This window comes from Fusarium solani (assembly GCF_023522795.1).
Source record: "Fusarium solani strain SB1 chromosome Unknown bctg00000007, whole genome shotgun sequence".
Lineage (NCBI taxonomy): Eukaryota > Fungi > Ascomycota > Sordariomycetes > Hypocreales > Nectriaceae > Fusarium > Fusarium solani.
Window position 1 is genome coordinate 2,004,699 of NW_027072150.1, and position 13,935 is coordinate 2,018,633.

At 49.7% G+C, this 13,935-nt stretch overlaps 5 protein-coding genes across 5 annotated transcripts; 2 read left to right on the forward strand and 3 right to left on the reverse strand.

Annotated features, from left to right (window-relative positions):
- Nucleotides 1-398: 398 nt before the first annotated feature.
- MRS44_011548 (uncharacterized protein) lies at nucleotides 399-4,731 on the reverse strand (the record flags this gene model as incomplete). Its single annotated transcript, XM_065619773.1, has 7 exons — nucleotides 399-419; nucleotides 475-1,078; nucleotides 1,132-1,187; nucleotides 1,274-1,956; nucleotides 2,009-2,339; nucleotides 2,770-3,945; nucleotides 4,003-4,731. The coding sequence occupies 7 exons, from the start codon at nucleotides 4,729-4,731 to the stop codon at nucleotides 399-401; spliced, it is 3,600 nt and encodes a 1,199-aa protein (XP_065475845.1).
- Nucleotides 4,732-5,929: 1,198 nt separating this feature from the next.
- Nucleotides 5,930-7,501, forward strand: MRS44_011549 (uncharacterized protein; the record flags this gene model as incomplete). The annotated part of the gene is made up of 1 exon (XM_065619774.1): nucleotides 5,930-7,501. One exon carries the CDS (start codon nucleotides 5,930-5,932, stop codon nucleotides 7,499-7,501), a length of 1,572 nt encoding a protein of 523 aa, XP_065475846.1.
- A 1,040-nt stretch (nucleotides 7,502-8,541) lies between these two features.
- On the forward strand, nucleotides 8,542-10,140 carry MRS44_011550 (uncharacterized protein; the record flags this gene model as incomplete). The annotated part of the gene is made up of 1 exon (XM_065619775.1): nucleotides 8,542-10,140. The coding sequence occupies one exon, from the start codon at nucleotides 8,542-8,544 to the stop codon at nucleotides 10,138-10,140; it is 1,599 nt and encodes a 532-aa protein (XP_065475847.1).
- A 588-nt stretch (nucleotides 10,141-10,728) lies between these two features.
- Nucleotides 10,729-11,616, reverse strand: MRS44_011551 (uncharacterized protein; the record flags this gene model as incomplete). Its single annotated transcript, XM_046283333.2, has 1 exon — nucleotides 10,729-11,616. The coding sequence occupies one exon, from the start codon at nucleotides 11,614-11,616 to the stop codon at nucleotides 10,729-10,731; it is 888 nt and encodes a 295-aa protein (XP_046134734.1).
- A 924-nt stretch (nucleotides 11,617-12,540) lies between these two features.
- On the reverse strand, nucleotides 12,541-13,368 carry MRS44_011552 (uncharacterized protein; the record flags this gene model as incomplete). The annotated part of the gene is made up of 1 exon (XM_046270730.1): nucleotides 12,541-13,368. The coding sequence occupies one exon, from the start codon at nucleotides 13,366-13,368 to the stop codon at nucleotides 12,541-12,543; it is 828 nt and encodes a 275-aa protein (XP_046134733.1).
- Between the last annotated feature and the right edge of the window lie 567 nt (nucleotides 13,369-13,935).

Genomic DNA, 13,935 nt, shown 5'->3' on the forward strand with positions numbered 1-13,935 from the left:
TAAACCATAATGCGCCTTGTTCTACAAGTAAACAGAGACTCATTATCTAAATAGCAGATTTAAATATCTATAGCACCTTAGCCACCGTGATAGCGGCGATAATAAATCATCCATCACTTGTGACTAGCCTTGGCCTGTCGTCAACACTTTCGGTTTCGCGGACCTGGCCTTCACCTAACCATCTACAGGTGATTAAAGGAGGGGCCAACATGTTTAAGCTTTGAATAAAAAACATGAGAAGAGATGTACATCGTTTCTGGTAGGGTAATTAAGTTGTTTGTCCCATCCCAGCTAGTAAGGAAAGTAAAGTTAGAATATTTGCACTCTCACTGGATCTCTGTCCCAAGCGATACATGTTTCAGGCAAACAAGCAGCTCCAACTCTCTCATAACCGGTCTCTAGAATTCCCCTTGGAACCACTACTAAGACGTAGTAGTGCCGCAAAAGTGCCACATCCGTCTTCTTCTCCCGTACCTTTTCCTTTCCAACAACCACGCATTTGAGTCTGCCGTCAGTGAGACCCGTACGTCCTTGGTCGAAGACGATTCCCTTCTCAGCAGACCCTGGGCTTACTAGATCTCTGACGTTGGCCGTTAGGTCGATTCTCTCATCCGAGTTCCCAGTGTGCCATGTGGCTGAGCTCGATGACGAATTACTTGATGTCCACGGTGACCGAATTGCATCCTTTCCCTCCTCCCAGTCAACCTCATCGAAAGGAACATTCATGAAAGTTATAGCCCCTTGATACGCCATCCACGACCACGTCGGGACGGCATATTTCTGGCTCAAAGGGAAGTCAATCTTCTTGAGCTTGTCCGTGAACCTAGCGTCACGAACCCACAACAGGCTTCTTCCGAAGAATTGCCCTAGGAAGACGCCATAGCCTCCGTCGGTTTCAAAAGCATGGACGAGTCGCTGTTCAAGGCCGGCAATGGCAATGGGCCTATCGTATGCCTTGGTGAAGTCAAGTCTTGAGTATCCCTCGTAAAGTTCCTCGTAAAAGCGAATCCTCGTTCCTTTGGTAGAGTCAATGGCTAGATTAGGGAAATTTGGGTCACCCAGAAATGCGACTTTGGTGCTAGGTCCTTAAGGTTAGTCGAAGTGTATATACGACTCAGGAAGGACACTTACTTTGTCATGCGAGCAAGAGTCTCACAACGAATACCTTTCCCGCACTCCCAGTATGTCTGGTTCTCAGTAAAGTAGATTGTTCGTCGAGCTAGAGCGCGCTCTTGGAGGACCCATCCCCGTTTGTTGAGATCCCCTCAATCACATCATGCTGGAAGTCATCGATGGCTTCACAGACGTAGTGTGGACTACCCGTCGCCTCGTAAAATCTGACGAATTTCCGCGCTTGTCTCTCTCCTAGAAACCCACTCGATGTCCCGGAAGCCCGGCTGGCGGCTATCACGCAATAGGCGGAGCTGAAGATAGTTTCCATGTTCTTGGCCTCGGTATCAAAATCGCCGCCATCGCCTTGGACGATGCAAAGTGAGTCGATCCACAGGTACCTAATATTGAGCGAGCGAGTAACCTGCACTGCATTTTTGAAAGTATGGGGAAGTTTATCAAAAGGAATGCCGCTGATAAGCCGTTGATGAAAATTTCCAGGGGTTGTGCAGAAGTGGTCATTTTGTAGGGTATCTCCCCATGGATGAGAGAGTGCGATGTAGCGCAAGTCGTGGCCCGTATCCAGATCTTTTTTGGTTACAAGAAGATGAACCAAAGAGTCATTACCTAGGCTTCCACTGGGGCCGACATCTAGTAGTCGAGTCGGCAGACACTCTGGGTCGTGGTTCAATGGGCGGCACTCCGGATGATTTGAATCACAGTCCTGGATCCAATGCAAGATCAAATTGTAGAATGGTGAACTGTTCACTTCGGGGAGCTGAGGCAAGCCGATTTGGATGTTGCCCGGGGAATCAGTAGCTACATGCAGCCTCGTGTTTTCGGCTTCTGATCATCAGTATCGAAAGATGTGATGATTTGGGAACAAGGAACGGCATACCTAGGCCTTTGCAGATCGATAACCCTGACATTGGCTCTCCGTTGAGTTTGAGAGCACCACCAACACGGCGAACCTCGATCAGGCTAGTTTCACGGTGTCCCTTCAAGGTATGAAAAATCAGGCGGTGGAGATGACACTTTTCAGATAGCTTCCTGATTTTGGCAAATGTGTCATTCATCAAAACAACGTCAGTCAAAAGACTCAGGCGCGCGCAGAGCTCGCACAACAAAGCCGCTCCAGGAGGAGAAGGTCTCGAAAGTTGAGTGTCTTGTTTGCGAAGGAAGCTAGTTGCGAACGAGTTGTCATCTTGAAATTCCCAAACGTTATCAAACTAGCCACTATCAGTCCCAATCCAGAGTCAATAGGCAGAAGGACTGGCATACTTTCTATTACACTTAGTACATTCCGCAAACCAGCATGGCAATCTAGCAAAGAAACTCACCACCTATCCGGAACAGTTAGACACCTTGGTCAGTCTAGAAAAACGGGCCTTGGAAGCGGGCTTACACTCTGGATAGATCAACGGGCTATCGGTTAGTCATGTTTCCTTTCATGGACCAACTGCTAGGAACTCACATACTATACTTGTATTAGTTCATTCCTCATATTGATTGTCTTCTTATTACTCACAGTCTTTGAAGTTGAGTGAAGCCCATCAGTCAGCCATCATAGTGACTCAAATCTCTTCACCTTTTTGCTGCACGTACATCCTGAACGCTGCTCAGTACCCATAATCGCAGCACAGGCTAAGAGAATCTTACCAGATTTGGGCTCTTCAAGGCCACTGCGTGTCCCCCAGAACCCGTCCAAAGAGAAGTCATCTCTGTAAATGCTTGCGCCGCTTTTCGGCTCGACCGAGTAAAGAGATAGGTTCCTCCACGGTTAGTCACTGCTTTGTTCATGATCTCCCTCAGACTTCCTTCCAAAAAATCTGCGCCCTGGCGAGATCTTCCCTGGCCCATCTGTCCTGGGAGGGTCACCACAAGGAGGTGGTTCTTGACCAGTTTGATGAGATCGCCAATGACACTGGGCGACTGGTCGTTGCACTCTGGGTCAAATCGCTGCATGTATTCCATCCATTTCTTCACAATTTCACTGACTTGGGCGTGATCCTCTCTTGGGTTTACCGTGAAGTAGAGTGTATCCCTGCTCGTCGGCGGCTTTTCCCCATAAAATCTCTGTAACCCGGGATAGCCATAGAGTAACCAGATGACGAACTCGAAAATGATGCAGCCCATGGACCAAATGTCATAGAGTCGAGATCGTGGTTCGTGTCGCCTGATGACGACCTCTGGGGCCTCGTAATGGGACGTCGAGTACTTCTGCCGGGTTGGGTCAACTCGCTGGGACGTGGCGAATGCATGCTGCTTTGCCAAGCCCAGGTCTGCAATCTTGAGAGTTCCCAGCCATGGAGAGGTGGCATCTTTGAAGAGGAGGATGTTGTCAGGCTTCAAGTCTCCATGCCTCCAGTGCTCTTCGCCAGTGTTGTCACTGTTCTCAGCGTCAACTTGAAGCTTTACCTTAGGGACGTTGAGAGAGGAGGGTGCTAGAATGGTCTCAGCTCTGGGAAGAGGGCCCGGGGCGTCTCCATTGGGCTGTTTGATGTTGACCGTGTTGTGGAGTTTCGAAAGTGCCTCGGCCAGGCCATGCAGCTGCTCCAAGACCTGCATGATGCGAGTGCCGTTTAATGTGGTATGGTCAACGTTTTGTCGCTCCCAAACATCTCGAAGGGTGCCGCCGTCAGCCCACTCAAACATGATGTAGTAGCTCTTGCCCGCCCTGAAAGCTCCTGTGCGGCGGATCAAGTGTTTGTTGCGGAGCTGGTTGATTTGATCAAGGGCTCCTACTTCGCTCGCCCACGCAGTTTGGACATTGTACCCTGGTTCTCTGAGGTCCTTCATGTGCTTCAAAGCAACGTGAACTTGCCCACCCGCGTCCTAATTTGCGGTTGATCAGCTTCCAGATCTTCCTGGCTTGTTCTCCCGATGACTAACCTTGTTGAAGGAGAACCGGCCTCGATAGTGATCAGGGTGGATCTTAGCTCTAGAAACCGTACTGAAGTGACCGCCTGTACCAATCTCGTTCACCGACGTGAAAGGGAGGACGTGGCTTTCCTCCAATTCCAGCAGCGAGTCACTCTCCATAAAGACTGGAGCACAGAACACCCATTGGCTTTTTTGAAAATCCGAGATCTCGCAACATTCCCATGACTCGAAACAGGGCCACGCCGTCTTATGGAGACACTTTGTTGCCGTCTCTTTCTCCGTTAGGAGCTCGCAAATGTCTCGTGCCTTGATCAGGGCTTTGATGGGCAACGCATCATCCGTGATCCCATGGGCGCAGAAACTGTTCATGGCGGCATGAACTCTGTCATGTCTGCTGTGCAAAGTGGTCAAGAAGACTTTTCTGGCATGACTGCATACAAACTCAACCAAGCCATCACTGGCGCGAGGCATCATTTGCCTCACTGTTTCGGTCGTGACCAGGCTGAGCACCATGCCCTCAGGGAGGAAAGAATTCCCGGACAGTGCGCTCGGCTTGCATGCCTGCTCAAGCCTTGTGATGAACCTCTTTCGGGTGGTTCTGTCAGCCTCGGTGGGAAAGAACTTGGTTATGAAAGCCATGGCTATCATGGAAAGAGGTTGGATGGAGAGAAATGCGTGCTTGAGCAACTCCCAAATCACTCCGGGGCTGAACCGAAACAAAGGCTTCAGGAATGCCATGTTGACGGGAGACTTGCGTGAAGGGTGCCTAGTCGTTTAGGCATCCAACCTTTAAGTGGTGGCATGTTCTGTTCTTCTGGTCTGAACAAGCGGGGAAGTCTTCAGCCGCTTGTGGGCACTCTCAGACATTGGCTGCTGTTGATGCATATGCAGGTAAAGTGGTGATCTGATGACACCTGCTTGTCCCGCTGGCAAACTGGGTCATGTCTGTAGGGCTGTGAACTTGGGGGTGGGGACTTGCATTGCGACAGTCTAATACGAGGCACCTCATGGAGCAGAACCTGGCCGCAAGATACGCGGATTCAAAGACAAGCATTGGCAAGACCCATTATCTCTCATCGCCTGGTTGCTTTTTCATCTGATGTTTACAAAATCAGCCAATGGCTGTCAGATGTCAGTACATACATCTTACGTGAGAGGGGTGCGGTTACTCCCTTCCGCGAGCCGTCGCTTTCAGTCTTACACACCACCAAGAAGTATGGTGGAGGCACAGTCTGTGCCAACAGAGAAACTTCATGATGACTGCGTCAGTTCCCCCCACACCGGGCTGAGATGATTGCCTCGGCTATCGATCAGGCTGAGAGCGTTGACCAGCAGATGGCACACTAATACTGCCCAACATAAATCGCAATAGCTGCTTTTTGGGTATGAACCTGGTTAAGGGCCTTCCCGAATTCTATGCTTTCTCCCTCCTACGTCAATTGGGTTCTGTCTGTCCGCCTTGGCAGTGCTCACCTGTCCTCAATCTGGATTTTCACGAACGAGGCATTTTGAGGCCTTCCACGGCCACATTCGGGTTCGCCGGATATGATAACCACAGATGAGGGGCTGTTATCTGAAAAGTCTCATTGGCCTTTATTCACACCATCGGTAACAGCATTGCTGCAACGCGACATGCATGTCACATAGGCTATTGGCATTTTCAACCCGGTTCAGACTCGCCAGTCTTTCAGATGACACCCCCAAGATGACACCAGAAAGCCACCTTTGGTTGCCTTGTAAGGCTCCCGTCGTACAGAGCCGCACGTCCGCGGATAGCCCTCCAGGGCCTGATATCTTGGAAGCCTTTGTGGGCCGACACGTCAGCACGAACTTTGCCCTTACATGATCCCTCCCTTCCTCATTCAACCACGTAATCAGACGTACTGTTAAAGCCCATCAATCAATCAAATTGTCTGGACGAAATCACCTATCCACCATGGCGCGTTTGTACACGCAACTGAACAAATCTCTGCGCACATGTCCGCTTGAGGCTCGATTCCCCAAATTCTTACCAGCGGACGAATTAGACAGGATTACACTTGACAACATTCAAGCCGAGTTACCATTCAGAACACAGGTCTTCTCCCCTCATCTTCCTCAAAAAGTTGCCTCAGAAGCGAAGAGGGTCTTTTGTATTCTCGTCCTCATGGAGGATCCTGCGGCCATAGTGCAGCTTATCAAAGAAGGCATCACCGACGAGGATCTCCCACTCTGCCGCAACGATGACGACGACAATGACAGTGAGTACAATGTACTCGCTTCTGTAGGGGGTAATAAGAGGTTCCCCTCATCCATGGCATGGGGGCAAGGGGAGAAGGTCGAAACATTTCTCAAGAAGCAATGGGTGGTTCAGTCGCCAATCCTCGACAAGCCTGGGTGGCATTTTGTGCTTGATCCGGAATGCCCCTTGCCATTGACGGAGTGTGAGACGGAACATGCGAAAGGCGGCATGGGTGTGGTCCACAAGGCTAAACTGCACCCAGCACATCATTGTCTCTTCAAGGTAATTCTAGACCCACAACACGATGATAATTCACTGACCTACTCTCAGGGAGATGACGAAACCTACATCGCCATTAAGGAGATTCACCGTAAGGAGGACTTCATCAGAGAGAAGACAAACTTAGACATCATCCAAAGGCTACAGAACAGGCACCTGATCTCTCTATTGGCCTCGTGCGAAAGGGGATCAGCTTACTACCTTCTGTTTCCTTGGGCGAATGGCGGCACGCTGAGAGACTTCTGGGAAGAACAGGACGCCAACCCCAGGACACGAAACCTCATCCGATGGGCCCTTGGGCAAATACTAGGTCTGGTCGATGGCCTTCGTGCACTCCACAACCGCAACATCCGCCACGGCGACATCAAGCCACAAAACATCCTTGTTTTTGAAGAACCCAAAGGGGACCATGCGGTAACACTGGTTCTTGCAGACATGGGCGTTTCCAAATTTCATAAAGAGGCGACTGACTTGAGAAAATCAGCAACAATCACCGCGGAATCGACAGTCTCTTACGAAGCACCCGAGGCAGACGAGGACCAACGGAATAACAAGCCCAGGCCTCGCCGGTACGATATGTGGCCGGCGGGCTGCATGTTTCTTGAATTCACCGTCTGGCTTGTGTACAACTGCGCAGCGGTAGAAGGATTCTACAAACAGAGGAAAGCACAAAACGATCCGGTTTCACAAGGCAACTTCTTTTCACGCGAGTTGGACCAATCTACAGAAATTCATCCAGCAGTTACCGAAGCCATTCGACACCTGCGAGAGCATCCCCTGTGCAAAGATGGGACTGCCCTCGGAGATCTGGTGACTCTTATTAACGACCGTCTTCTTCAGATTAAGCCTGGAGATCGCGCCGAAGCGCCAGAGCTATACGACAGAGTCAAGACAATCGTTGATGCCGCAGCTGCCAAGCCCGAGTACTTGGGTCAAGAGGTGAAGCAACCTCTGCCTACCCCCGGGTTCTTCAGCCCGCCAGGATCTCGAAAAGGCTCATCGTCATAACTTACACAAACGAAAGGAATTCAACTGACTTTAGGGTATAACACGGGCGTTTCGGGCTTCAAGTGGAGACGATGGTCGAGTTCTTTTATCCATTTACTTAATTCACCACCAGGTCGACAATAGATGTTTTGCTAAACTAGTAATAATGCCATTCAACTGTTTGCATTTCATGTGCAGTATCGGTATATTGTTGGGGATGTCTGCAAAAGAAACCACCAGTCACGGTAGTAAAAAACATAAATAGATTCAGTCTCGCCTATTAATGGCATGAGGATCCTCGCTTGACAATGTCCCTTCATGTTGCAAGTAGTAGAGACCTTTAAATGAGTGATTTGAGTCTAGATGGTCAGCCGCGTAACTCGTGGTACAGCGTGGGACGATGAAGTTGCACATAGTCTTGCTTCAACCAGTGAAATCTTGGTTACAATAGCAAACATGCCGAGCATTGATTGATGATACGTGTCGATTACTTACCCCGCATCGTCCTGGAATCAACTTTTCTTCTTGATGCTTTGAAAAGTCTCGGTGTGAGTCAGATATTGTTCACCTCCCTTCCCACCTCTCAATTTTGAACATCCATGAAAGACAGACCCACTCGCCCTTGAATCCATGTCTTCAGACGGTCGACTGGTGGTCCTAAACCATCAACTCTATGCTCTGTGTGTTATTCGGCTCTTACAGGGGGACTGAATTACGGCTGGCGACCTCATTACCAAAGCGGCCACCATGTCGAAAGCGCGGCCGAACTTGGATGTTACGTCTGCGGGACGATCCAAAACAGCAAATCATGGCTCTTGTATCGCTCACATTGCCTCGCGAGGAGACTTCAATACCACCTAGATCTTCGGATCCAAGATGATGGTAGCATTCTAGACGGCCCACTGGTTCAGACGGAGGAGCTTGATGGTCCGGCATACTGTTGGAGATTTCAGCTGTGGAGAGACTCGGGTATTGTGAGCTCGGTATTGTTACGAATGATCACCATCATCTTACTCCTCTCTTTAGGCCAAAGCGATACAATTCCGTATCATGCACCAGCTATGTCAGTCGATAACCCAGCCTTCACCAAGCTGGCAACCACGTGGGTCGAAACATGCAGCAGAGAGCACGAGAAATGCTTAGTCCTTCACCCGGTCTACCGTCCAACCCGGTTAATCCATATAGTTGATGCCGGCCATATCAGGCTTATAACATCCAACAAAGAAGCTTCAGCGCCCTATGTGGCATTTTCCCACTGCTGGGGAAAGGTCCAAACAATCAAGCTCCTCGAGAGTAATGTCAGCGAATTTCAGGCCAGCCTACCGCTAGAACAGCTTCCCAACACCTACCGAGAAGCTATCCGCCTATGTCGTGATATAAGATTTCACTACATATGGATAGACTCATTATGCATCATTCAGGATTCGGCCGAGGACTGGGCGCGGGAAGCAAAAGATATGAAACTCGTTTATGGGCACGCATTCTTCAACCTATGTTCAGCCACAGCGTCTGGCAGCTCTGGGAGCAGCTTCATCAGGAGAAAACCCAACCTGCTAGTGCCTGAGAAGATCACTTTCCGTGGCACAGAATTTCAGCTCATCTACGACAACCAATTTTATGAAGACGTCGCCTACTGCACCTTGCGTTCTCCGGCTCGGGTATACCAGGAATGGTATCTTTCCAGACGATCTCTCATACTCGGTAGCCGTCAGCTATGGTGGCACTGTCGGAAACAGCTAGCATGCGAAATCCGTCCGAATGGAGCGCCGATGTGTTCTCGCGGGTTGTGGTGGAAAGAAGCCAAGGAAATGAAGGAGGATAGCACGATGCCAGACAACCCCAACAGCCTCTGTACTACATGGTACGAACGCGTTAAGGAATATGTAAGGACCGAACTCACAAGGGAGTCAGATCGGCTGATAGAATTCTCTGGAGTTGTGCAGTCTTTTGGGCAATCTCACGGGTTCTCCATTGCTGATGACTATTTAGCCGGCCTGTGGCGTGCCCATCTGCCAGCGGCGCTATGTTGGGCGGCTGGCTCGCCGACAAAACGATCGACCACTTACATGGCACCTTCTTGGAGCTGGGCCTCACTTGAGGGAGACTTTATCCTTGAAGTGGATGATGATCTGCTCCAAAAGCAATGTTTCGCCTCCATCAGACGAATCTGGTCGAATATCAATGTTGATAGCCTGCCCGCAGAGTTGGCCATGGGTCACAGGATCGAGATGCAAGGTTATGTGTTCGAACTCGAAGTAGAGTGTGATCCTGCCGAAGCAAGTCAGTGTGACTTTTCAGTTGTCCTCGATCCGGACTTAGAAGGGCCCCTGTACTGGGATGAGCATCTTGAGGGTGAGACGGTGATATCCCATCTTGATGGAGCGGTGATTCCGCTGTTAACTCGAGAAGAATGTGATCAAGCCGCAAGACACACAATGGCCGTGAAGGATGCCCACGGCCGTTTCTGCTACTTGCTCATTCTTGATCGGGGGCATAAGTTCCACTTTCACTTTTTGGGCCTTGCCCTGTACGAACCTTTGGAACAGCCTTGCTGCTACTACCGAGTGAGCTATTGGATCTGGACAGGTCTTCCTCGCGGCATATCTGTCAATGAGCTATCGGCCCAGTACAAGAAGGAAACCGTTCTTCTCCCTGCTTGAGGCAGCTCATATTTCCCTGAGAGTCACGAGGATAAGCGGCAACATTATTGTTAGCAATGAGGAGTCCACAATGGATCATTAGCAAAAGAGATGGTTATTAATACACGACGGATAACTACCAATATAAGGAATCGCTTCCCAAGCCAGACTCTCCTATATTGATTCACGCTTTGAGATAAACGCCAAGGTTGATAGTTTTTCTTGGCTGCTTACGTGACGTGAGCAGGAAGCTTCAAGATAATCTATGATTGTATTTTATGTTATCATGGCTGATGCCCTGTTTCAGAGACGTCATCAATGTCAACAACAAAACCATATGTGCATTCCTATCTCTCTAGCCGCATAACAACACCGGGACAACGCGATTTCAGCAAAGAACTTGAGCAAAAGTGAGGCATCTTTTTGTATGAATTCCAAAGACTTTTCCCTATTAATTACTAGCCCCTCCATCCAAAATCTTCAAGGCGCCCAATCATCTTAACTAGACTCTCACTCTTCACACCCAACTTCAACTTCAACTCCATAAAAGATAAAAATCCTAGGAGTGTTAGGCGGCATCTTCCGAGGATGACAGCCAAACACCACCTCTCAGGGCACCTTCATGATCAAGTGGTGGTTGTCAACAAATTGGAAAATTATCCTATTCTCCCCACTACCATATCGGACGACAAAATTCTTGAGACCGGGGCGTGGAGGAGGAGCCGGCCCACTAAAGTAACAAGCAGTTGACTCGTGCATGTAGAGTTGACCTCTGAGTTCTGGCCTTTGACCTGGTGGGGGGCGACTCGGCGATCCGTCATGGCTGACGTTGGAGTAATCGTCAAAAGAGACATATTTGGACATGAATTGAACAGTATGTCCAAGGTATGCATATTGCCAGTGATCGAGGGAGCCCAGATCAAATATTTTTCCTCGGAGGACGAGATTCTCTCGACGGCCACGTTGATGCCTGACCCGGTGATAGACCTTCTTGACCTTCTTCTCTATCCGCAGTTCCGTCTGCCGGGTTTGCTCCTTCATTGTCGATTCCCCATCTTTGGCCTCTTGCTTTATTTGCCGCTTGCGTTGCTCTCGTTGCTCTTTGAGCTCATAGTAGTGGTCATATTCGCGCCCAGCGCGGGACCGAGTCTTGTCTCGCTCGTCGTCAGATGTATCCCAGTCAGAGCAACCCACACGAGATCCAATAGAGTCAGATTCGCTCTCAGATTCGCTTTCGTCGCATTCGGATCCTTCTTGGTCAGATCCTGAACCACACTCGGATCCCCCCTCATAGGGTATACAACCACATCCACAAAAGTCGCCGTGCTTGGGTTCGGATTCGGATTCCGAAAGCTCCGAGATGTCCTCGTCAAAGTCTTCGTATGAAACAGTGTTGTCTGGATACTCGAGGATGCGATGGTACCATGATGGAAGTGACGGGGAGCGGCTGCGTGGAGGGGGTGACTTGCGGCGGGTGTAGGACCAGGGGTAGTGCATTGTGGCTCGTTGAGGTTGCCCGCTCTGATGGTGATTGAAGACTATCCCTTGTCGCAGAAATATGCAGCAACAAGTTTAAATGATATGGTTCTGAGACTCTAGAAAATGGGGAATTGCTAGGGCAACGGTAAAAAGTCATAAATTTGCCTTCTGGCATGAATGTATCGTGACGTTCTAGGCCTGGCCATTCCAACGACTGTCCCCTCTTGGCCGGTGTGGCATTTCACGCTAGTGGCCTTGCTAGAGTATTATCTCGAATACCCGTTTTCTTAGTGCAACTCTGATAAGACTCTATTTCCAATAGTCTCGGGAAGCACAGTGCTAACCACATTATGAGCAGCTAAGATTTGTCTAGTGACGGAGTTCCGGCTGTTTTGGTCGCCGTCCGAATTTTTCGTGGGTGCTGGGCAAGATAGAATGGCGGCCTCCAAGCAAGAATTGAGATGTCATTTGATAGACAAATCGAATCCTCCTGTTCCTCTGAAACGATCGCTCGTTCAGTCCCTCAAGATTAAGGGGCCCATAAAAGCGCCTCACCAAGTAAATTGATTTTGATTCTCACGGGCAGGCGAGTCCGCGGACAAGAAAAAGCAATGAATACAAGGAACCGACTCCGCCACAGCCAAATGAAGAGGAGCAGAACAGGGACACGCTGCACTGTTCGCCTTGTTCTTGAAATTCCGGTCAAAGTGAGGCGAGGGATCAGGTCTCTTGTTGGTATGCGGCGCCCGGGTAACCAGCTTAGCTGAGATTGCGGACTTTATGGACAGCCACTGTGACATGGAATATACATGGGGCTGTTAAGTTTTCTGATCGTAGAAAGCACCAAATGCATGGTTTGGACGCAGTATTCCTCGACGGGTGTCAGTTTGCACTTTACCCATATGTATTTGCTAGTAGCAACTACAGCCCCCTCTAGCACCATCAATAATATCCGGAATCATCTGAATCTTCCTCTTTATCATCCCACATGTGTGGCACTCCCGTAACCTCGCCTTGTGCAATCTCGCAAAAGACAAAAGTCCCGGGGGCAGCAGAACCCCCCGGTCGAGGGTCTGCAAAGGCCAGTTTGCGACTTGTCCTCAAAATGAGATGATCACTGTCAAGAAACTGGAAAACCAGCTTTTCCCCCTTCGAAGTCTTGATGGTGAACTTTTTGAGGCCCCCGCGTCGGGTCGATTCCAACATTTGGAAGTGATGCTGCACGCCGTCGATGTCGACATGGCCCTCGAGCTCCCCGTCGTCGTACAATGTTTTGCGGAACGATTTGGGCATGGGGCCGTATATCACGTCGGTGTAATGGTAGAATTCGACATTTCTTGGCAGCTTGTCCGTGGACCCTCCAGTGAAGCCATGCTTGACAAAGTCGGCTGAGTAGAGGCCGAACCGCTTGCCTCGGACAAACATGTCCTCTTTCTCGTAGATCTTCTTGGGATTTTCGGCTTCCTCCTTCTTGATTCTGTTGAAGATCTCCTTGACGCGGCTTGACATTTGCACTTCAAATCTCCTGGCCTCCTCTTTCCTATTCTGAACTGCAAGTCTGGCCTTGCTTTTCAATTCCTCCTTGCGATCTTCTCGTTTCGATTTGAGCTCGTAATAGTAGTCATATTCGGACCCCTTGTGAGAACAATTCTCATCATCGCTCTCTGAGAGATCTTCGTCAAAGTCTTCAGGCTTAACCGTGTCTTTGTCAAGGAGGCGATGATACCATGCGAGGAGTGTCGGAGAACGGCTGGGGCGGTCAGAGGGCATCTTTGATAAGGATGAGTGCGTTTTAATGGTGAATATTGGATGTTGGTATATTAGGGCAAAATGCAGAGTGTAACGAACTCCAAGTGATTATGTATTAGGGTCAAGAACGGAGCCTATACTGCAATGTTTATGACAAGTCTTGATCTCGAAGGACGACCCCAACCAGCATCGGACTGCTTTTGTATGTCTCGTGCCTCTGTACCTATGGCAAAGACCAACATGAGACGAGATCAGCAGGACAGATAGATAGTACTTCAATCTGCGCATGAACTATTCGGCCACTGATGTACCGGTTATCAGTCGGTCTCGACCACTTCCACACGCAGCCACTGGCGTCATTGTCTTCGCAAAAATACCCATTCCGAACCTGAGACCGGTTCCTCGCTCGCCTCGTTCAGTTACTGGGCGAGAATTGAGACCAAGAGCAAGGGGCCTCCGCCCTGATTGTGTGATTCCGGCTGTCTGTAGGTTATCACAACGAAGGTAATTAATAGCGGTTGCACCTCGCATTGATCTACAGCTATTGAAAAGGTCGGATTGGTCGGCATCACGCTGGGGAAAGGCGTG